Below are 24,934 nucleotides of genomic sequence, written 5' to 3' on the forward strand. Positions count from 1 at the left end.
CTCACCCTTGGCAGTCTCACACTCGGACTGTCCAGATGTAACATGAAGCAGATCTCTATATTTATCATCCTAGGCTATTTCACATCTGTTAGTGATTCTACACTTCCGAGACTCCCACCCACCGAGATCCCACACATGGACACTACCAACTTTTCGATAGACCACATCTTCTGGTCTCTGCCCACTCTCTGTGGGTGTGCCAATTTTCTCTTCCTCACCTAACTTCTGCCATTCCGGTTTATGATTCTCCGGACATGCTGTACTCTCTCTCTCCCCCTCTTGGCCCTCCCTTTGGCCGAGGATGTCTCTCTACACCTCTGTGGTTGTCTCTTGGTATTCATTGATCTCAGCAAATATCTGGGCTCAGTCCCAAAAGCCTAATTATAGACTGGCCCCCATACTACCTCCCCTTCCGCAGAAGACACAAGACCCCCATACAACATGAGAGCGAGAAAACACACATTGTACGAGAGGCAACCCCGAAAGAGATGAGACCTACCACACCAGAGGTGAGTACTCTATAGCGGACATCGTTTTAACCCTTTTGCAGGTGCAGAGAGTATTAAGATGCTTTGGGAAATTGTGTTTTACCTGGCAGGGTCTGACCTGACGAAATCATATATCAGAGCAAATCCCCCTGTGGATTAGCACTCTGCAGAGTCTAGCAGTCGTGCCTCCAAGGAGTACGCCGCCCACCGGTGACAACTTGATAGGGGCAGTCTGGCGATTCTGTTTTTTTCGAGTTTTGTCTTTTACATCCAATTTAAAAAAAAAAACATTTTATGGAGGCTAAGTTTTTCAGATTGGCTGACAGACTTCATCCTAGATAAATGGGCTGACTGATCACAGCATCTAATTAAGTGTTAATTAAAAGCTTTTCTCAAGAGTGACTTGTATAGGGCCATCATGTTTCTCGCAGGTTGATTGATTTTTCGAGAGAGCTGACTACAGATGAAGGTCAACTTCCAGTGCAATTAGAAGTCCGGACCCAACCAAACTTCACAGATATCACTATAAAGTTCGACCACTAATGTGATTTATGACAATTTATCAGACCAGATAAAAACAATTTAGATTTTACACAATAGTGTAAGGAAATGTTGACATGGAGATTTTTGGGATGTGCTTTTCCTGAATACATCAGGTTATGGCGAGATAACCACAGCATTTTTGTTTCATTTTAGTGCCAAGCCATTTTGATAACAACACAGGAAATTTGCACTAATAAAAAATATATATATATATATATATATATATATATATTGACCTGCGATGTTAAAAAAAAAAAAGAGCTGCAGATAAAACATGTGGGGGGGGGGGGAAAAATATGTGAATAAGAATTAGAAATCTCATTCAATCGGCATATCCTGCAAAAGGAGTTTCCCCCCCCCCCCATGAAAAATGAACAAAAAAAACACCCACAAACTACATGAGAACAAGTAATTTTTCCATGTAATATAGAATGCAGTGTTGTACAGGAACCACAAAAATCTCATTAACAAAGCGGGTCTTTTTTTACCTGCAGTGCGCAAAAAAAAAAAGTTGAAGTTGTCCACTACTATAACTTTTTTTTTCTTCTCGTAAATCTTGCTATTATGTGCCATTGAAAACATCCACTGTGTTTATTTTAGCAATATTACCTTTTATCATGCTGTAGCAGCACATCTTCAGTGCTGGATCCAGCTCTCATGGGGTTAATCGCCAACTTCCTTTCTCCTGACCTAATACTACAAGTTCCATGATGCTTTGCACTGGCCTCTAAGTCCCAACCTACCACACCCACTCCAAAACACACCCAAACCCCTCCAAAAAAGATTTGTGATGTCATTTCTGTCCAACCACCTCTTTTACATTTGTCCAACCCACACTCCATTACAGATAGATACAGTAGATGTATGCATCTATAGATCTATATATATGTAGATCTATCTATCCATCTGTCTATCTGTGTGTATAATGGAGTTTGGGTTGGACAAATGTAAAAGAGGATGTTGAACAATAATGACATCACAATTTTTTGTTTTGTTCAATAATACATCTATTTAGCTTTCAAAAACGCATACAAAAAAGCATGAAAAAAAGTACAAAAATGCATAAAAACCGCACCAAAAACGCATCAAAACTGCACCAAGAAATAAATCAAAAACGCACAAAAACTGAACCAAATCCGCCAAAAAACTGCATCAAAACTGCACTAAAAGCTGAACCAAAACCGCACAGAAACTGCACCAAAACACACACCAAAAACTACATCAAAACCGTGCAAATACCGCACCAAAAAAACGCATCAGAACTACACCAAAAGCTGAATCAAAACCGCACCAAAAAACCCATCAAAATCGCACAAAAACCGCATTAAAAAACACATCAAAACCGTGCAAAAAACACGCAAAAATGCATAAAAAATGCAGCTGCGTTTTCTGCCAGGAGATGCAAATTTTGTGCAGAAAATTCAGCACCCAAATCTGCAACGTGTAATCACAGCCTAAAACTGACCTGCCATTATGATTCTCCAGGTCATTACGAGTTCATAGACACCAAACACTTCTAGGTTATTTTCTCTCGAAGTGGTGAAAAAAAAATTCCAAACTTTGCTAAAAAATAAATAAAATAATTGCGCCATTTTCTGATACCTGTAGCGTCTATATTTTCTGAGATATCGGGTTGGGTGAGGGCTAATTTTTTGCGTGCCGAGCTGCCGTTTTTAATGATACCACTTTTGTGCAGATATCTTCTTTTGATCGAACATTATTGCATTTTAATGCTATGTCGCGGCGACAAAAAAAACAATTTTTGCTTTTGATTTTTTTTCTCGCTACGCCGTTTAGCAATCAGGTTAATCCTTTTTTTTTTTTTATTGAAAACAGCTGACATGTTGCGGCTTTGAAGTGGGCTCACCGCCGGAGCCCACCTCAAAGCGGGGGATACTGTCAGCTGACGTACTATTCAGTCAGCTGGCAGAAAGGGGTTAATGAACAATAGGTTTCAGTTTAAAGAAAAAAAAAATGACGTGGGCTCCCACGCAATTTTCTGCGCCAGAGGAAAGCCGACGGCCGGGGCCAATATTTGTAGCCTGGGAAGGGGTTAATACCCATGGCCCCTCTCTAGGCTATGAATATCAGAACGCAGCTGTCTGCGTAGCCTTTACTGGCTAGTAAACTAGGGGAACCCCCGCCCCCCCCCCTTCCCCCCAAAAAAAAATGACATGGGGTCCCCCTATATTTTATAGCCAGAAAAGCTATACGGCTTTCAGCTGGGGCTGATATTGATAGCCTAGAGAGGGGCCATGGATATTATTGCCACCCCCCCGGCTACAAATACCAGTCCACAGCCACCCCAGAAATGGCGCATCTGTAAGATTCCGGCACTTAGCCCATCTCTTCCCACTCCCGTGTAGCGGTGGGATATGGGGTAATAAAGGGTTAATGTCACCTTGCTATTGTAAGGTGACATTAAGCCGGGTTAATAATGGAGAATTGTCAATAAGACACCTATCCATTATTAATCCTAGAGTAGTGAAAGGGTTAAAAAAAAATTAGACAGCCAGAAAAAAAAGTATTTTAATATTAATTTAACCATACTTCAGTGCCTGCAAAAAAGTAAAAATAATAAACCGTATACTCCCTGTCTGCCGCAGTCCAATTAATAACGAGTGTCCCACTACGATCTCCCCTATAAAACAGTGACATCGGGTGATGTCTCTACTCTCTAGGACCCTCAGTGACACACTGACAGGAGACAATGGCTCCTGCAGTGCATCACTGAGAGGTTACCTTAGTTCACTGGTCTCACTTTATGGCAAAAGCTGCGTGGGAACTTTCTCACACAGCAGTGCCAGAAGTGAGACTAGGGACTATTTTCTCACAGGGGCATGGGAATACATTGTGGAAGGATACCTTCCATCATTGTATTCCTGTATTCCTGGAGCCCCTGGAGAGCGGTCACATCCGCTGATGCTGCTGCTCTCCACAGGAGATCGTCGTGGGACACTCGTTTTAATTGGATATCTGCAGATCAGGGAGTATAGTGTTTGTTTGTTATTTTAATATTTTTTACAGATGACACTGGCTTCGGGGATCAAAGTGACAAGTGATGGTGAGTATGTACTCTATGTTTAATGTACTGTATGTCTATATGTATGTTGTATGTATGTACTGTGTATGAGGTATGTCACTTGTCGCATGCTGCATGTCACATGCGGCATTTCACATGCTGCATGTCGCGAGTTACATGGCGCATGCTGCATGTCACATGTTGCATGTCACTTGTCGCATGTTACATGTTGCATATCGCACGTCGCATGGTGTATGTCTATGTATATTGTATGTATGTTGTATGTACTGTATGTGTGTAATGTAGTGGTATGTATGTAGTATGTATGTTTGTGTTTTTGTTTTGTTTTTTACATTCAACACATTAGCCGGATGATGGGACTACTACTGTCCCATCATTGGCTAATGTGTCACTCGCTGTCACTGTAGCAGGCATAGCCCGATGGGACTTGTAGTCCCATCGGACGATGCCTGCACAGACACACACACCAATGACCCCCCCGCCCGAAGACCACTGCACGGCCAGCAGACCCACCGCACACACTCGCAGACCCCAGCACCGCCCGGCGCCGGCACATCACAGCGCAGCCCCACCGCACCGCCCGGCGCCAGCACATCACAGTGCAGCCCCACCGCACCGCCCAGCACATCACAGCGCAGCCCCACCGCACCGCCCAGCACATCACAGCGCAGCCCCATCGCACCACCCGGCGCGCAGACCCCCGCGCCCACAGATCCCAGCGTAGGCCCGCCCATCCCATCACAGCCTGCACATCCCAGCCTAGCCCCGCCCACAGCCCAGTGACCGCTGTCTGTGAAGGCTGGGTCACGCCTGATGCTGACGTCACGTCAATTTCCAGAGTCTGGAAATTGACGTGACGTCAGCGGAAATTACTGGCGGCTGCAGCCTGGGGGTCACGTGACCCGGACTCAGCCGCCGGCATAGCGTCGCTCAGAGGCGAAAACGGCAACAGAAGGTATTTGCAAAATTCATTAGGGGCCCCGGGGGAATACATTAGGGGGTTAATTGAAAGTAGTGGACAACCCCTTGAATTCCTCCAAAGCTTTTACTGCAGGTTTTCCCTATTGAGATGAAACAGAAAAAAAAAAATGCATAAAAATTAGTAGCTTCCACCAGTTTTCTGGCCATAGCCTGCCCTTTTCTTGCAGAAAAAGACAAAAAAAAAAAAAAAAATCAGAAAAGGCTACTTGGAGACATACCCTACCATTTGAGAACATACCAGTCACATTCAGATGGCTTCCAGGGCATATATTCTGCCTCCCTGGCAGGGTGAGTTGGATTGTGCGTAAAGAAGCAGGTCTAGACTCCGAGGACTGCTTCTATGGAATACATATGGATCGGATATCTTGCTTTTTTCCCAACTGAAGTCTGTGAGGTTCCCCATGGTCGGACCTGCACCAACACATACTGATAGCCACCATAGCTTTGGGGCAATTTATGAAAATTTCGATTAACACAATATCCAACTTAGATACTTTTGGATGTGGGTAGACCGCCACCAGCAATCGGATGTTTTATAGAAAAGCACAGAGGAACTAGTAATAAAATTCTAAGAGTATCAACTACTTGGTGAGCAGGATTCCTAACTAAGAGGGTACTTTTAATGCAAGAGGCCATAAAAATAACCTTTGGCTTCCCACGCAGTATTTTAAATAGTCATCTCTACTGACATGTCCTTTCTAGTAAATACTTGTATTTCCCTTGAAATAACAAAACTGCATTTTTTAATTTGTTTGTTTTTTTGGAACTTGCTGTTCCTCTCTTCCTCCAAATATACACATTTAGATAATAGCAGAGTCCCAACATCCTCCTTGTCAATAGGAGCGCCCCTGATCGGTGTCTCTGTCCAGTCAATACTGACGGGGTCAGTGTGCGTGCAAACTTTTTTACCAGTGTTCCCCAACTCCAGTCCTCAAGAGCCACCAACAGGTCATGTTTTCAGGATTTCCGTAGTACTGAAGAGGTGATAATTGCGTCACCTGGACAATACTAAGGAAATCCTGAAAACATGACCTGTTGGTGGCTCTCTAGGACCGGAGTAGGGGAACACTGCTTTATACCATGAAGGACACCCTCGGCACACCAGATCGAGACAGTTCCCCAGAAGCACACTAATGCCCAGATTTAGTAAGAATGGTGGTTAGTCTGCCATTCTTAATGAAGAGTGCGCTGGAGTAAGATGTGCGCCTCTAATGAATTTGCCGCATCTTTCTGGAGTGTGCCAATGCTAGAAATGTACGTCATCCAGGGGTGCAAGTCATGAAGAAGTCATCAGAAATGTTGGGCCATGCATCATCTCAGCTCCGCTCACTTTCCAAAAAGTTGGAGGAGATGACTGGCACTGGCATGAAAACGCCAAAAGTTGCCAAGTTTTCATGCCATTTTAAGGCAAAATCTGCTTGATGAACTGGGCCTAGAGTCTTCAGAGGTTCAAAACTTGGAAGTACTATATTCTTTAAAGGTGGTACACAATGTTTTGGTTCATATTAAAGACTTCGAAAGGTATGAAAAAATAAACAATATCTTTACATTTTATTTCACATGGTTCAAAAAGTGGTGTCCAAACAATGAAAAAAACGTGCCCACTGATGCCGAAGCCCTTAGTCATGACCATGTGGATCCTTTTTTTGTCAATTTTCTCTGGTGGTCAACGGTATTGGATCCATGCTTGTTAACAAGGGGCAACGCTACATTTACCACACAGTGAGGCTTTTCCCAATTTTTCTTTTGGTCCTTCTATATTTGAAAAACAAGTCGCCGCTTTCGTTGTTTGAAGGATACAAGGGATGCACTAAAAACCAGTCTCCGCTAGAGGTTTTAGGTATATCTATGTGCAGACTGTTTCCTTCATTGTTCTATGTATTTGTAGTCTTTGTCAGGACTTATAAAATCTAGTAGCACCGATAGTAAGTCTATTACGTGAAGCTGCATTTTTTTTTTCAAAAGTTTCCCCTGCCCCGTGTAGGTTTTTAAACATCGTATTGTTATTTACACACACTGATGAAAGTCCTTATGAGAGCCAAAACGCATCGTATAACGACTTTTAAAAATAAAGTACATCCAAGTTTTGAAACACTGAAGACTTGGCGTGTTTGTGGAGAGCTCAGTGTATCTGCTGCGCCAAGGCTGCCCGTTATTAAGTAGGCATCTGTAGTAATCCTGGGATTAGGAGGATCACCAGGAGGATGAGGACACTGGCTGAAAGCTGTCACTATTTACAAATACAAGTGGTCAATGGAGTTGTTCCTGGTGTTTCCGTCATGTTGGGGCAGAGTCAGGAGAGCCTATGGGTCCTCCTGAAGCAGATACAGCGGAGTACATCCTGTATACTGGTGATGGGCTCTCAGCGTTTCGTCATGTTGGGGCAGAGTCAGGAGAGCCTATGGGTCCTCCTGAAGCAGATACAGCTGAGTACATCCTGTATACTGGCGATGGGCTCTCAGCGTTTCGTCATGTTGGGGCAGAGTCAGGAGAGCCTATGGGTCCTCCTGAAGCAGATACAGCTGAGTACATCCTGTATACTGGTGATGGGCTCTCAGCGTTTCGTCATGTTGGGGCAGAGTCAGGAGAGCCTATGGGTCCTCCTGAAGCAGATACAGCGGGGTACATCCTGTATACTGGTGATGGGCTCTCAGCGTTTCGTCATGTTGGGGCAGAGTCAGGAGAGCCTATGGGTCCTCCTGAAGCAGATACAGATGAGTACATCCTGTATACTGGTGATGGGCTCTCAGCGTTTCGTCATGTTGGGGCAGAGTCAGGAGAGCCTATGGGTCCTCCTGAAGCAGATACAGCGGGGTACATCCTGTATACTGGTGATGGGCTCTCAGCGTTTCGTCATGTTGGGGCAGAGTCAGAAGAGCCTATGGGTCCTACTGAAGCAGATACAGCTGAGTACATCCTGTATACTAGTGATGGGCTCTCAGCGTGTCTTCTCTGCCGTACCCTCAGATTGCTTCCACACAGGCGGTAAGTGATTCTAATATCTATTAAGGAACTTCTTTATGTGCAGTTCCCAATCATCAGAATGACAACTTCTATATGAGGCACGGCTCGAAGAACACTGCTGCGGACCTTTGTAAACAGATTGCTGGAAAAGCAGGATGGACGATTAGCACAGTAGCTGGAGATGTTAGGCAGCAGTAATCTCACCAAGGTGTTAACAGCATTTCCACATAGTGGATCAGAAGCAGAACAGCAGGAGGCATCACAGCGAGGCCTGGATGTATAAACAGAGAAGATCATCTACCCCAATCAGGTCTCATACTGCAGTGACTTGGGGTTAATGCATGTTCACCCTGGCCAGCTCCTCCTCACACCACTCTAGTAGATCAAACGGTTTCTCCCATGTGTGTACATAGGAGACCTGACAAGCACCTGAAGTGGTGACAGGAGAAGCCAGACTGGTCAGGTCTCTTCTTACGGTCCCTAACATGATCCTTTTGCTCAGTGACAGGCTCTCATTCATGCTGAAGGTTCCTCGCTAGAAAAGTACAAAGGGAGAGACTTGTCACTTAAGGGGAGCGGACAGGGAGAAGCCACTGGAGATCTACTTGTCATACTAGTCACTCGTGCAGCTCGGTCCTTGTTGAATTTTAAACTATGCTTTTCTCTGAAATGTCGTAGAATTTCAGAGTCAAACATACCGGTACCTGGCTAAAATCTTACGGCTAGTATCAGGTGCCTGTTGCCCGTGGATAAGCTGTCAAGTTCCCTTTAGCTTTTATTAAATCATTTGTAATAAATGGCACCAAAGAATAATAAAAAATTATGTTGAGAGTATTGGGATGCCAAATTCTAATACAGAATGGAAGATCACTAAGTTATTGTGTCCCCAAAGTCCTGAGACCAAATAAAGGACGATTGGTATCGGTGTCCTGACAGATATTAACGTGTAGTATTAGGGTCTGTGAACACATTGCAGATTTGGCTGCGGATCCGCACCAGTTTTCCATGTGGTGTACAGTACCATGTAAACCTATGGAAAAAAAAATCCGCTGTGCATATGCTGCGGAAAATTCCGCGCAGGAACGCAGCGGTTTCTTTTCCGCAGCATGTCAATTCTTTGGGCGGAATCCGCAGCGTTTTACACCTATTCCATTATAGGAATCCACAGGTGTAAAAACGCAAGCGAAATCCGCACAAAATCCGCAGGTAAAACGCAGGTCATTTTACCTGTGGATTCTGAAAAATCTGCAATGGAATCCGGCAACGTGCGCACATAGCCTTAGAACTGTTCCATAGCACGATAGTCATAGTTCTACCCTGATTAGCATGAATAGATATATTAAATTCCACCCCAATTGGTGCAGCATAGAGAAATGATACGGTTAATCCTAAAAAGAGCGGTTGAGGTTACTGCCCTCAAGAGTACGTCTGGTCACCACTTATCCCTGTATTGTCAAACACTTGTACCATTAGTGACCAGTTAGCACCAGCCCTGGTGGTCAGAAACAGATAGAATACACATCCTGACAAGAACAGTTGAGTTGGGCACCAACGGACTATTTAGTTCCATCCAAAATATGAAAACACATCGAACAAGGACAGTGGTTAATGCTCCAATAAGAACAATAGGTTTAGAAACTTCCACCTCAATTGGTGGATTATAAGGAACCTGGATAGTGTTTGTCATTCTAAGGACAGTTTAGGGTCCATAACCAGTTTAGCACCATAACCTAGGATTCTGTCCAGCCCATGCCTCAAGTAGAACTATGGATCTATTTGGTAACACCCCAATCGGTGCACTACATGGAATTAAACAGTGGTTACTCGTCAAATAGGGATGGCCTGTCCCAGAGAACCATCAGGTGGGTGTTGCCCGCACCCGAGTGTTGTGCCAGTTACCGTTTTCGTTAGCACTGTAATTTTTAGGGGGATCCTCACCTCATTTTACAGCTAGGTGGGCTGATACTTTGAAGGACCTGTGTAGCAATGTCTACTTTTACCTAAAAAGGAGAGAGAAACTGGTGCACAAAGTATGAAAGGTGGGTGGCATAAAGGAATTGTGACGTCAGGGACAACCTCGGTGGGGTTGTATGTATAAACTGCTCCATGTTGCGATAAGAGAATAGAGAAGAGGATCAAGTTTGCTTTGAATTTCTTGAAATTTAAGGTTTCACCCGAATTCAAGTATTTTGAGATTTGATTTGCAAAAAAAAAACTTGCCCATTTCCCACACTGCTGAAGCATCAGAGAGCGGGCTAACTTTATTAGGTTTGGCCATGTCAGCTTCCCCATAACGCCATGTAGCTTAAGGTACCGTCACATTAAGCGACGCTGCAGCAATATAGACAACGAGCCGATCGCTGCAGCATCGCTGTTTAGGTCGCTATAGAGACGTCAAACACGGCAACACCAGAACGATGCAGGAGCGATCCAGTGACGTAACGGCGACTCACTTATCGTTCTCGCTGGTTGTTAGCTCCATGTAAAAACATTGCTGGCATCGTTGCTCTTGCTGTCAAACATGACGAATCACGCCGACCTGTCACAGCGGGATCCTGATCGCTATCCAGGACGCTGCAACGTCACGGATCGTTGTCGTTCTCGTTGTAAAGTTGCTCAGTGTGAAGGTACCTTTAGACACCTAGAGGATTATCTCATCTTGTACAGTGGTGGTGTACCTGAGCCATCACAGATCAGCTATTCCCACCGGAGCCCAGTTCCTACGGCAGACTATTTCCAACTCCAAAATCACTGGGTAAGTATCTCTCGCCTGTAGAGTGTAAGTGCTTATGGTTAGCAGGATCCCCGCTCTCTCGCCTGTAGAGTGTAAGTGCTTATGGTTAGCAGGATCCCCGCTCTTTCGCCTGTAGAGTCTAAGTGCTTATGGTTAGCAGGATCCCCGCTCTCTCGCCTGTAGAGTGTAAGTGCTTATGGTTAGCAGGATCCCCGCTCTCTCGCCTGTAGAGTGTAAGTGCTTATGGTTAGCAGGATCCCCGCTCTCTCGCCTGTAGAGTGTAAGTGCTTATGGTTAGCAGGATCCCCGCTCTCTCGCCTGTAGAGTGTAAGTGCTTATGGTTAGCAGGATCCCCGCTCTTTCGCCTGTAGAGTGTAAGTGCTTATGGTTAGCAGGATCCCCGCTCTCTCGCCTGTAGAGTGTAAGTGCTTATGGTTAGCAGGATCCCCGCTCTCTCGCCTGTAGAGTGTAAGTGCTTATGGTTAGCAGGATCCCCGCTCTCTCGTCTGTAGAGTGTAAGTGCTTATGGTTAGCAGGATCCCCGCTCTCTCGCCTGTAGAGTGTAAGTGCTTATGGTTAGCAGGATCCCCGCTCTCTCGCCTGTAGAGTGTAAGCTCAGCTGGGTTCTCGTTCTCTTTCTCACTGTCTCTCCTCTCTCCCACGTGTATTTTCCAGGCAATCACAAGCTTTCCAGTATTGAGAATCTTGTGAACTTTTTTTGCCGCAAATCAAATTTTGGGGACAAATTTGAGTTTCCGCTCATCTCTAGTTGTGATGAAAGATTCTACTGCTTTACAAGCAATGGAGCCAATCCACGAATCCTCCCATCAGCTGGAATGATAGGTCCCCGGCAGCCCACATTGTGCATTGGCACGGAGCGATGATGTGGGAAGGTTTCTATAAACACCAGAGCAGCTCTGGTGGCAGCAATTCCAGACCAGACAACATCAGAGTCTTCAGCTTTGACAATGTCTTTTATCTACCATCATCCTCTGATGATTTCAAAAGAACTAAGAGCCTTCGGATAAAGAAATGTAAAAAGTTACAAGTCCGGCCCTATAGTCTAAGTCTGGACACAGGCCTTTAGGAGCTTATATGGAGCAGCTTTAGAAAATGTCCCTCGATCACTGATCCTGACCATCTCTTATAGGACGCCTCACCTAACCGTCCTTTTTACAATATTTGACGATTGCAAGTCTGTCAGAGAGATGATTCCAACAATCCTCATTGGGACTGGCTGGGGTGGAACGCGATTGATCAGGTTTGATGGGGACAACAATACCAATCGTCCCTCCATTACTTGGTCTCAAACGGTGGGGACACTGTTACCTCCCATCTGCTATTTAGGTTAGCCTACGGTCACCGGTAGGCTCAGTTCCTTTCCTTACATTGGCATAAGCTAATATTGTTACATCTGGGCAGTGGCGTTCAGGTGGAGTCGTGCAGTCCCACACCTTTACAGGCTCTGACCGACAGATCACAGTCTGATAAAGTTGAGGCTCGTACATTTCACATACGAGCGATTACTCAATAAAAGCCTGGATGAGATATAGGACTGAACTAAAGCCTGAGTTTATTTTTAATTCAAACAAAAAAAGGATCTTAGACCTGAGGAGTCACGTGTATTTACTTTGAAATTTTGTGTCAGAATGGCTAAATAATCCTAATATCTACATGAACAATTTGCTCCAGGTATACAGAGCTCATGAGTGTAAGTGTATTCAATGGCTGACTGCCCACCCAGAGAAAGCTGCAGCTTGTACTGAGTGTGAGATCTCAGCAGGGAGGAGGGACACTGAGGAGCTGTATTGTTTACAGGGTTATTCCTAACATTGCAAGCTATTAGTGATGAGCGAGTATACTCATTGCTTGGGTTTTCCAAGTATTTGTTATTGCTCGGACATATAGTTTTCATCACCTCAATTGCATGATTTACGGCTGCCAGATACGCTGAACACATGCGAGGAATGTTTGTTTGTTAGGGAATTCCCACATGTATTCAGCTTATCTGGAAGCCGTAAATCGTGCAACTGAGGCGATGAAAATTATATCTCCGAGCAATAACCAATACTCGGAGGTCACCCGAGCATGCTCGGGAAAACCCAAGCAACGAGTACACTCGCTCATCACTACAAGTTATCACTAGCAATAGGATTGATGGAGGTCAATGAAAGAACAGCCACCGCTCCATTCAGGTGAATTTTGGAACCATCGATCAGCAATTTGTCACTTATTATACATAGGTGATAAGGGTTCATTCCAAAACTTGAATTACAAGGAGACCTGTCGCGTAAACAAGTCACATGGCGCCTGATTTTTTTGTAACTGGCTTGTTGCAGCAGCTTTGTGCTGTGATGTAACAGTGACACCTGGCGTACTTTGGCCGCATGAATGGTATTGCTGTTAAAAGGCGCCATGGACCCCATCCTTAATCTTTTCACTGTCCCTCCTCCACGATGAGATCTCACACTGCTGAGTACAAGATGCAGCGGTCACGATGGATGAGTGGAAAGAAAAGAATACAATGCAGCTCTCTTTCGCTGGAATCTAAATGCTCATCCTAATAACAGGATTATATAGCCATTCTCTCTGACTTTTCACAGTAAGTACACCAGCCTGCTTCACTCCAGATCTATTTAATAATGTAAGCAGTTTGTATGGTGATATCTGGTGACAGATCTGATCAGATTTTTTACTTTTCTTTAGAGGATCTGTAGCTAGATCAAAAGCGGACACTTTTTGAACTTGTAATATTCTTTCTGCTCCCCAAACGTTTTTTGTTTTTTTAAAGCCACCATACAGTTCCAGAGATGTGTCTTTTGATCAAATATCAATTTTTATGGTCTTTTACCAACGGGGGAGTTGCTTGAGAAGTAATTAATAATGAAGAGCAGCCTAACGACATGAGAACCCAGTGAGACACTCCTCCTTGGTAAAGAAAATTATAATTAGCTGTCACGATCCATGTTTGGATCTGTGGCAAATCTTGCCTCTCAGATTAAAATTTTCCTTTCAGGTAATCAGGGGTTAATGCAGTCACCCCCACACACCCCCCCGGTGGCCGTTGGTGTAATTACAATGCTGCCTAGTCTGCTGATGTGCTTGGTGACCACTCCCTCCATCTTTTTAAAGGTCTCCTGATGCACCTTTTGGAGACCAACACAGCTGGAGACAGGAGCTTACTGAATGCTGTGGTTCTTCAGCTGAATACTGATATCTGGAGCCTTAGGGTACCGTCACACAGTGGCATTTTGATCGCTACGACGGCACGATCCGTGACGCTCCAGCATCGCACCATTATCACTCCAGCGTCGTAGACTGCTGTCACACTTTGCAATGTACGACGCTGGAGCGATAATTTCATGACGTATGTGCGATGTAGAAGCCGTTGGTTACTATGCGCACATCGTATACAATATCGTGCACACCTTTGTTACACCATGCGATCATGCCGCCACAGCGGGACACTAGACGACGAAAGAAAGTTTCAAACGATCTGCTACGACGTACGATTCTCAGTGGGGTCCCTGATCGCAGTAGCGTGTCAGAAACAGCGAGATCGCTGGAACGTCACGGATATATCGCTGGAACGTCACAAATCGTGCCATCGTAGCGATCAAAATGCCACTGTGTGACGGTACTTTTACTCTTCTGCGCAGTTCATTGCAACAAAGAAAGCTAAGTGAATTTGATTGTTGCTTTGTCCCTTTGTGGTCTTACCTTACTTTGCTTTGTATTAGTGCAGTGGTGGGCTCTCACTTGCCAGCTCCCTATTTAGGGATAGGAGCAGGGCAAGTGAGGGATTAGGTATCCTGCTCAGTGACGGGGTGAAAGAACTCTTAAAGGGACGCTAGTAAGAGCAGGTCACATCCTCATGGGAAGGGAAGGAGGTGTCCTTTCCCCGTTCCCTAGAGACAGGAACCACCCTTGTTAAAGTGTCCCCTTTTGTGTTTTGCAGTTTTGTCACTGTCCACTCGTCGGGTCACGCCAGGACAGTCACTTCGTCACATTAGCCCTAAATTTAAAAAAAGCGTCCATATCTGAGAAACTATACAGTGGATTTAAAACACAAAAGTGGAGTTTTCTTTGACCGTTTTAATCCTTAAGAGATTACCATTTTTAAGTCCTTATTAAACCGTCTTATATCAGGAACTGTGTCTCTGACATTGGCGGTTGTTTAGTTGCCTTCTCTCAAGAACAAAAGGATTAGTGTTCTACGTGCCCTACTCGTAACTGACTTCACCCTCCCTTCCCCCTGACACTATGGCTAATAACAGCCATAGAGTCCGTTGATACTTTTGGTGGCTCTAGTCTCTGTTTGCCCCTTCTTTACTGACACTGTGCTGTACAATGACAGTGCACTCTGTTGCCAGCTCAACACTTCTGATCAGAGCCAGCGAGAGAGCGCACTGTCACTGTGCACTGAGAAGACCAGTGTACAGTGAAAAGATCTTACAGTGGGAATATCTGAATTGAGAACCTGCGCATGCTCGGTAAAGCTGGACTAGCCCAACTCCAGCAATAGACATCACTGATGACTCTTCCCTAACGGGATGAATTATAATGATTTGTTCTACGTTTACTAATGTCATTATATTTTGTTTTGTCATTTATTCTCCCAGCTGTAGCACTTTATGCAATTAATCCTATGTGGTGATTGGTTTATCCTCTCTGTAGAAGTTTCCCTTGTTACTTTGCTTTTAACACACTATGACTAAGGGCGCACTTGCCGCACCAGAAACGCGTCGGGTTTCTTTTAACAGGATTCAATAAATTTGTTTTACCTGGATGGACGTCCGGATTGAATCCTCTTTCCCACTACCATAACATTTTCATTTTTCATCCCATAGAGCTGTTCGAGGGCTTATTTGTCCCATGGAGAGAGAACATTTTTATTCATACCACTTTGGCCTAGTTAGAACATTTTTTTTTCTCTGTTGGGGAGAACAAAATTGCGCACTTTTGAATTTTTTTCAGTTTCATTTTATATTTTGATAGATCAGACTTTTTTATGGTCACGTCTATATCACATGTATTTTAGATCTTTATTTTGAATGGGGGGAGAAAAAGGCAGGGAGCGGGGATTCGAATTTAATAATTTTTAAAACTTTTTTTAAATTTTTTTATACTGTATTACTTAGTCCCCTTAAGGGACTTGAACCTGCAATTCTCCAATCACTTGTGCTATATATAATATTGTGACAGTCATTATCTGCCGGGTATGGGGCGAGAGCTCATCCAGGGAGTACAAGGGATGATTCAAATTTATATTTTCACTAATATTTACCTTTTTAGGCCCCTTAAGGCTATATTCACACTTTGCGGATTTTGCTGCGGATCCGCAGCGGATTTGACCGCTGCGGATCCGCAGCAGTTTCCCATGAGTTTACATTTCAATGTAAACCTATGGGAAACAAAAAACGCTGTGCACATGCTGCAGAAAAATCCGCGCGGAAACGCTGCGGATTACATTCCGCAGCATGTCACTTCTTTTCTGCGGATTTTCAGCTGCTCCAATAGAAAACTGAAGTTGAAAATCCGCAGAAGAAAACGCAGTAAAAACCGCGATAAATCCGCAGTAAAAACCGCGATGGGTTTTCACTGCGGATTTTGCAATTCCGCTGCGGAAAAATCCGCAGTGGAATCTGCAAAGTGTGCACATAGCCTAAAGGGCTTGTCCAGGACTGTATTTTATTTTATTTGGCAGGGAGATGCTAACAGACTCCATTACCTGCCTGTTGCACCCAGAGCTGCCTCTCAGATGTCAATTACTGCTTGTATTGCGTACATGTCAACAGAGCAACTCTTCTCCTGGGCTGGTCTGTCCACAGGGCATGACTGCCGACATCTTTCTGAATGACAGCCGGCTCCCCGCAGTTAGGCAGCAGGGAGCCGGCTGTACATCAGCCCCCATCAATAGAGCCGAGTGGAAGAGAAGTCGCTACTCTGTTAAAGGGACACTGTCACCTGAATTTGGAGGGAACAATCGTCAGCCATAGGGGCGGGGTTTTCGGGTGTTTGATTCACCCTTTCCTTACCCGCTGGCTGCAATATTGGATTGAAGTTCATTCTCTGTCCTCCATAGTACACGCCTGCGCAAGGCAATCTTGCCTTGTGCAGGCGTGTACTATGGAGGACAGAATGAACTTCAAACCAATATTGCAGCCAGCATGCAGCCAGCGGGTAAGGAAAGGGTGAATCAAACACCCGAAAACCCCGCCTCCATGGCTGAAAATTGTTCCCTCCAAATTCAGGTGACAGTGTCCCTTTAAAGTGATGTCAGTAGAATTGCCGGCATGCAGGTCTGTGACCACTCTATGCCGGCAGAGATCTGTGTCGGGCCGAACAGGAAGGTAGTTACCAGCCACCTGCCTGTTAGTTCTTAGGCCCATAGTGAAAAAAATGTTAATAGTCCTGGATAACGCCTTTTATCTTCTCTTCTATATACAATATATAGCCAAAATGATGTTCTCATACGAAGTCCCGGCCGCAGGATGACTTCGATGGCACAATAAGGAGCTCCAGCATGTCCCTGCCTGCCGCATCAATCCATGGGCTCCCAGTGATGGCGTCTTGCAGGGGGAGGGGAGGCTATGCATGCGTGCACCCGCAATCACTGACCGACAGCAGCATCTAAATAGTTAAAATCTAAAGATTGGAGCTTAGAGCCGGCAGCTCGGCTCCGTACACCGGAGCCAGATACGCGACACATTATTATGTCACATGTCAGGAAGGGTTAATGGGAAGAATGTCAAAAATATTCATGCTGGGAGTTGTAGTTTCACAGCAGCTGCCCTGGTGGATGACTTCCTTGGTGACTTGTGGAACATGAGATCCTATCGTTGACCGTGAAGGGTTAACAGATCAGCGTCGTTATCACCGGACTTTACCCCCTCATACCACAAAGACGAGTATCTGGCGGGACATCAGTCTGCTGACTATGGGACCAGGATTAGCCACAGTCTGACCGGTCCACGGTCACGGAGCGCACACAGGCGCCATCAGTCCCATAATTGTACGGATGAGAAATACATCAGAAGTGACACTGATGGATTTGGAAATCAACGTGATCTCCATGACAACAGTGGAAGCTGTACAGGGACACGTTGTGTAGTGCGGCCTTGGTCATTGGGCCAGCATCGCTCTCAGTAGCACGGCCTCGCTCAGTGGGGCCGCCTCGCTCTCAGTAGCACGGCGTCGCTTAGTGGGGCCGCCTCGCTCTCAATAGCACAGCCTCGCTCAGTGGGGCCGCCTCGCTCTCAATAGCACAGCCTCGCTCAGTGGGGCCGCCTCGCTCTCAATAGCACAGCCTCGCTCAGTGGGGCCGCCTCAATCCCAGTAGCACGGCCTCGCTCTCAGTAGCACGGCGTCGCTTAGTGGGGCCGCCTCGCTCTCAATAGCACAGCCTCGCTCAGTGGGGCCGCCTCAATCCCAGTAGCACGGCCTCGCTCTCAGTAGCACGGCGTCGCTTAGTGGGGCCGCCTCGCTCTCAATAGCACAGCCTCGCTCAGTGGGGCCGCCTCAATCCCAGTAGCACGGCGTCGCTCAGTGGGGCCGCCTCAATCCCAGTAGCACGGCCTCGCTCAGTGGGGCCACCTCACTGTCAGTAGCACGGCCTCGCTCAGTGGGGCCACCTCACTGTCAGTAGCACGGCCTCGCTCAGTGGGGCCACCTCACTGTCAGTAGCACGGCCTCGCTCAGTGGGGCCGCCTCAATCCCAGTAGCATGGCCTCGCTCAGTGGGGCCGCCTCACTGTCAGTAGCACGACCTCGCTCAGTGGGGCCACCTCACTGTCAGTAGCACGACCTCGCTCAGTGGGGCCACCTCACTGTCAGTAGCACGACCTCGCTCAGTGGGGCCGCCTCACTGTCAGTAGCACGACCTCGCTCAGTGGGGCCACCTCACTGTCAGTAGCACGACCTCGCTCAGTGGGGCCACCTCACTGTCAGTAGCACGACCTCGCTCAGTGGGGCCACCTCACTGTCAGTAGCACGACCTCGCTCAGTGGGGCCACCTCACTGTCAGTAGCACAGCCTCGCTCAGTGGGGCCGCCTCAATCCCAGTAGCACGGCCTCGCTCTCAGTAGCACGGCGTCGCTCAGTGGGGCCGCCTCAATCCCAGTAGCATGGCATCGCTCAGTGGGGCCGCCTCAATCCCAGTAGCATGGCATCGCTCAGTGGGGCCGCCTCAATCCCAGTAGCATGGCATCGCTCAGTGGGGCCGCCTCAATCCCAGTAGCATGGCATCGCTCAGTGGGGCCGCCTCACTGTCAGTAGCACAGCCTCGCTCAGTGGGGCCGCCTCAATCCCAGTAGCACGGCCTCGCTCTCAGTAGCACGGCGTCGCTCAGTGGGGCCGCCTCAATCCCAGTAGCATGGCATCGCTCAGTGGGGCCGCCTCACTGTCAGTAGCACGGCCTCGCTCAGTGGGGCCGCCTCAATCCCAGTAGCATGGCCTAGCTCTCAGTAGCACGGCGTCGCTCAGTGGGGCCACCTCACTGTCAGTAGCACGGCCTCGCTCAGTGGGGCCACCTCACTCTCAGTAGCACGGCGTCGCTCAGTGGGGCCGCCTCAATCCCAGTAGCACGGCGTCGCTCAGTGGGGCCGCCTCAATCCCAGTAGCACGGCCTCGCTCAGTGGGGCCACCTCACTGTCAGTAGCACGGCCTCGCTCAGTGGGGCCACCTCACTGTCAGTAGCACGGCCTCGCTCAGTGGGGCCACCTCACTGTCAGTAGCACGGCCTCGCTCAGTGGGACCGCCTCGGTCTCAGTAGCACGGCGTCGCTCAGTGGGGCCGCCTCGCTCTCCGTAGCACAGCCTCGATCAGTGGGGCCACCTCAATCCCAGTAGCACGGCCTCGCTCTCAGTAGCACGGCGTCGCTCAGTGGGGCCGCCTCGCTCTCAGTAGCATGGCCTCGCTCTCAGTAGCACGGCCTCGCTCAGTGGGGCCGCCTCGCTCTCAGTAGCACGGCCTCGCTCAGTGGGGCCGCCTCGCTCTCAGTAGCACGGCCTTGCTCAGTAGCACGGCCTCGCTCAGTGGGGCCGCCTCAATCCCAGTAGCATGGCATCGCTCAGTGGGGCCGCCTCACTGTCAGTAGCACGGCCTCGCTCAGTGGGGCCGCCTCAATCCCAGTAGCATGGCCTCGCTCTCAGTAGCACGGCGTCGCTCAGTGGGGCCACCTCACTGTCAGTAGCACGGCCTCGCTCAGTGGGGCCACCTCACTCTCAGTAACATGGCCTCGCTCAGTGGGGCCACCTCACTCTCAGTAGCATGGCCTCGCTCAGTGGGGCCGCCTCACTCTCAGTAGCACGGCCTCGCTCTCAGTAGCACGGCCTCGCTCAGTGGGGCCGCCTCACTCTCAGTAGCACGGCCTCGCTCTCAGTAGCACGGCCTCGCTCAGTGGGGCCGCCTCGCTCTCAGTAGCACGGCCTCGCTCAGTGGGGCCGCCTCGCTCTCAGTAGCACGGCCTCGCTCAGTGGGGCCGCCTCGCTCTCAGTAGCACGGCCTTGCTCAGTAGCACGGCCTCGCTCAGTGGGGCCGCCTCAATCCCAGTAGCATGGCATCGCTCAGTGGGGCCGCCTCACTGTCAGTAGCACGGCCTCGCTCAGTGGGGCCGCCTCAATCCCAGTAGCATGGCCTCGCTCTCAGTAGCACGGCGTCGCTCAGTGGGGCCACCTCACTGTCAGTAGCACGGCCTCGCTCAGTGGGGCCACCTCACTCTCAGTAGCATGGCCTCGCTCAGTGGGGCCACCTCACTCTCAGTAGCATGGCCTCGCTCAGTGGGGCCGCCTCGCTCTCAGTAGCACGGCCTCGCTCTCAGTAGCACGGCCTCGCTCAGTGGGGCCGCCTCACTCTCAGTAGCACGGCCTCGCTCAGTGGGGCTGCCTCACTCTCAGTAGCACGGCCTCGCTCAGTGGGGCCGCCTCACTCTCAGTAGCATGGCCTCACTGTCAGTAGCACGGCCTCGCTCAGTGGGGCCGCCTCGCTCAGTGGGGCCTGCCCAGTAGGGCCACCTCGTTCTCTGTGGCATGCCCTCGCTCAGTGGGGCCACCTCGTTCTCTGTGGCATGCCCTCGCTCAGTGGGGCCACCTCACTCTCAGTAGCACGGCCTCGCTCAGTGGGGCCTGCCCAGTAGGGCCACCTCGTTCTCTGTGGCATGCCCTCGCTCAGTGGGGCCACCTCACTCTCAGTAGCATGGCCTCGCTCAGTGGGGCCGCCTCGCTCTCAGTAGCACGGCCTCGCTCAGTGGGGCCGCCTCACTCTCAGTAGCACGGCCTCGCTCAGTGGGGCCGCCTCGCTCAGTGGGGCCTGCCCAGTAGGGCCACCTCGTTCTCTGTGGCATGCCCTCGCTCAGTGGGGCCACCTCACTCTCAGTAGCACCCAGTTCCCTCTCGGTAGGTGCCCCCAAAATGAATGATGTGGGGGGCACATGGCTGCACAGTGCTCTAGGCACGGACTGTACCGCTGCCTCGATCAGTCCTGCGCGGGACCTCTCAATAACAGCAACTTTCTATCACTTCTGGCGTTCTGGAATATTTTTGTCCCTCCGCGGCCCCCGTCCTCATTCTCCGCAAGGTCTGTGGTAACGGACAGCGGCCGCCATTGTGCTCTCACACACTCAGCGCCCGCACTCAGCCCGCGGGCCGGTACTTACCTCATAATGCTTCATGGCTACACCTGGCTCTTAGGCCACACTCAGCAGCTTGCAGGTACCTGCCGGGGATCCAGCCAGGGCGGGGCCAACTAAGCGACATAGTGACAGACAAGGGGCTCAACCCAATCAAATTACAAAATACGAGTTATGGGGTGGAGTTATAAGAACGCCCTGCCAATAGGAGTCGCAGTTCCATCTATGGGCGGAACAAGAGTAAGGTGCAATGGGCGGATGGGCGTTAATGATTGACGTTTAATCAGCCAATAGCAGGCAGGGATTTTTGTGGCGCTGCTCTCTAGCCAATGGGAGTCGGGGGTTTGCTGGGAATGATTGACAGCTGTCAGGCTATTTGTAGCGCTGCACTGGGGGCGAAGCCGGGCAGTCACAGCCAAATCTGTGTCTACACGGGATCGCGCTTCGAAACATCCCTTTAAGACAACCATGAGCTGCAGCAGTAATTTAGAAGGGAGATTATTATTATTATCCAGCTGGGCTTCAATCATGGGAAACAGAACAGATCACATGTTGCCCACAGCAACCAAAGTTCTGCCTAGGTACAGAAAAGCTAAAATCTGGTTGCCATAGGTGACAGTCTCCCTGGCAATGCTTAGTATGATGGGTGTGCGTTCCCCGGCCTCATCGATGCCCTCACCGCACATGCCCAGACAGTGGTGACGCAGGACATGGTCGGACTCTGCAAGCGTCATGGCTGCCTGTGTCCTCTACGTCACCGCAGCCATCGTGGGCATGTGCAGTGTGGCGATGAAGCCGGGGAGCGTACACCCCGATCACTGCGCATTGTTGTGTACAGCTGACGTGTCTCTAACAGCCGCTGGTGGAATCGCGATCCACCCGAGGCTGTTAACCTCTTAAATGCCACCGTCAATCTCCAGTAGCGACATTTAGCTCGCACTTACCGGATTTGAATCGCCCCCACGTAAGGGCAATGGGGTACTCGGTACCGGGTCCTTCAGTTCCCTCAGCGAGGATGTCGAACTCAGCGAGAGTTCGTAGATAACGGTAGTGTTCGTGACGCGACCTGTGGTATTCGGTCAGGGTGACCGACGCTGCAGTCTGGGTCTGAGCTACTGGCCATGGCGTCCTCCACGTGGGTCGCTTTCTGGTCTCTTTCCCGCTCTCTTCTTCGTGGGCGGTTTCGTTTCTTGTTCCTCCGCCCCCCATTGAGAATCAGGAAGCAGATCTTGGCTGCTGACGGACACGTCCTCAAGGTGCAGAAATATTTAGACTGGGCGGCCATTTTCGTTCGCGCCCTCTAGTTCTTCTACACCCACTTCCACGCCCTTCTTCTTCTCCTGCTCTCCTCGTGGCGCGGCAATGGCGGCAGTTTTGGCGGGAATCTTGCGTCAATAGCAATGCACAGTCCTCGCAATAAATCACAATTCCAACACGTCTCAATCACAGTTCCAAGGCACACATGACCCAATCCTTCAGGCTTAAGTACGATCCTGTTCGTGACGCCAAGTTGGAGCACCCCCAGACACAGGGCCACAGGTCACTCGGTAACGGTCCTTTCTGCTCGGTTACGCGGTTGTCATGGTGGCTGGACCCGGTCGTGACCCTGCTAAGGGGCGTCCAATAAAGGTTTTGGTACAGTCTGTCAGGGGTTCGTGACGCCACCTGTGGTGTTCGGTCAGGGTGACGCTGCTGTGGGGTCCGCTGGGGTGATGTGATGGCAGCTAGATGGTATACCTTCCCACAGGTGAAGTATTTCCCCAGGGCTTCCCAGAAGTGTAGATGATGATGGTGGATGATGCTAGGTGCGGTAAATAACGAGGACACAATGGGTGCAGTCTCTTTACCTTTACTGAAGGCTTCAGCATCCACAGTCCAGAGTGCCGGATGACAGGGTAGGCAGAGTCCGGCCGGTCTGATGGCAATTCCAGAGTCCCCTTATCCAGGTGGAAATCAGTAGCCTTCCCCTTGCGCACAATAATGTAGTAGGTCCCTACTTGCATTAGGTCCCATAGGGTCCTCACTGTTCTTACTTCTCTCTCTCTGTCCCCCAGATGGATAGGACATACCCGTATGACGGTGGTGGCCTGAGGCTATTTTATAGGGACTCTAGTGACGCCCCTCCTCTGCGATGCCACCGTGTCTGCTTAGGTGTTTAGGTCGGACAGCCAACTTGGAATCAACTGCCCTGCCGGTCTCTGAAGTAAAGTGTAGAGTCTATTACTTCCTCGGTGTTCCGGCCACCGGATCTGCGCTTCAGATGGAGGCAGCCTGCTTCTAGCTGGTCTCCCGCTGATGTTTCACTCCTGTTGCTATGACTTCTGTGCTCACTCACTACAGCACACTTCCCTTCTTGTCCTTTCTTAGGAGGCTGCCGCATGGGTTGCAGGCGCAGCTCCGTGTCCTTCTCTCCCACTGAGCCGCTGATGTTCTTCCTTGTTCGTCTGTCTGCCTGACAGGTATTCCCTGGGCCGAGCCCAGTCTGCTTCTCTCCCTCTCCTTCTCCTTCCGACTCTCTCCCTTAGACTGTCTGATTTCCTAACCAACCCACCAGTTTTACGTTATGTGAGGAGTGGCCTAATGAACAGAACCCTTAGCTCCCCCTGGTGGACTGGCGTGTGAAGTGTGTGTGTGGCTGTGATACCTGGCAGGGTGAACTCCTTTGGTGCCATCAGACGTAACATCAGTCCCCCTGGTGGAAGAACGGCATTACTGCAACGACCAGGACTCTGGGGCGCTGCAGAAGTGCGCCAGAAATACTGCCCATTGGAGACTGACATGTAAATGGATGCTGGTGCATATAGTAAAACATCAAAGCTCAAACTGTTACCTTACACTCCGGTCCTCAAGAGCCACCAACAGGTCATGTTTTCAGGATTTCCTTAGTATTGCCCTGGTGATAATTCCATCACCTTCACAGGCAAGAATTCCACCACCTGTGCGATACTAAGGAAATCCTGAAAACATGACTTGTTGGTGGCCCTTGAGGACCGGAGTTGGAGAACACTGCGCTTAAGCTATAATAGCGGGTGGCTGGGGGTTTTTTTGGTCGCCGCTACATTGCAATAAAATGCAATAACGGGCAATCAAAAGAACGTATCTGCACTAAAATGGCATCAATAAAAACATCAGCTGGGCACGCAAAAAATAAGCCCTCACCCAACCCCAGATCATGAAAAATGGAGACGCTACTGGTGTCGGAAAATTGCGCCATTTTGTTTGGTTTTTTTTTTACCAAAGTTTTGGAATTTTTTTTCACCACTCAGATAAAAAATAACCTAGTCATGTTAGGTGTCTATGAACTCGTAATGACCTGGGGAATCATAATGGCAGGCCAGTTTTAGCATTTAGTGAACATGGAAAAATAAAAAACAACTGTGGGATTGCACTTTTTTTTTGCAATTTCATAGCACTTGGAATTTTTTTTTTTTCCATTTCCAGTACACGATATGTTAAAACCAATTGGGTCTTTCAAAAGTACAACTCGTCCGGCAAAAAACAAGCCCTCACAGAAAAAAAGTTATGGAAGAAGGGGAGCGAAAAACGAAAACGCAA

At 48.7% G+C, this 24,934-nt stretch overlaps 1 protein-coding gene across 1 annotated transcript in view; it reads right to left on the reverse strand.

The window, feature by feature from the left end:
• Positions 1-21,516, reverse strand: part of TECR (trans-2,3-enoyl-CoA reductase) — a 48,109-nt gene extending 26,593 nt beyond the window's left edge. The window contains exon 1 of the mRNA XM_069766776.1: positions 21,407-21,516. Coding sequence (XP_069622877.1) covers positions 21,407-21,421 — 15 coding nt within the window. The 5' untranslated portion in view covers positions 21,422-21,516. The remainder of the gene's footprint in view (positions 1-21,406) is intronic.
• Positions 21,517-24,934: the final 3,418 nt, after the last annotated feature.

This window comes from Ranitomeya imitator, chromosome 4, assembly GCF_032444005.1.
Source record: "Ranitomeya imitator isolate aRanImi1 chromosome 4, aRanImi1.pri, whole genome shotgun sequence".
NCBI classification, from domain to species: domain Eukaryota; kingdom Metazoa; phylum Chordata; class Amphibia; order Anura; family Dendrobatidae; genus Ranitomeya; species Ranitomeya imitator.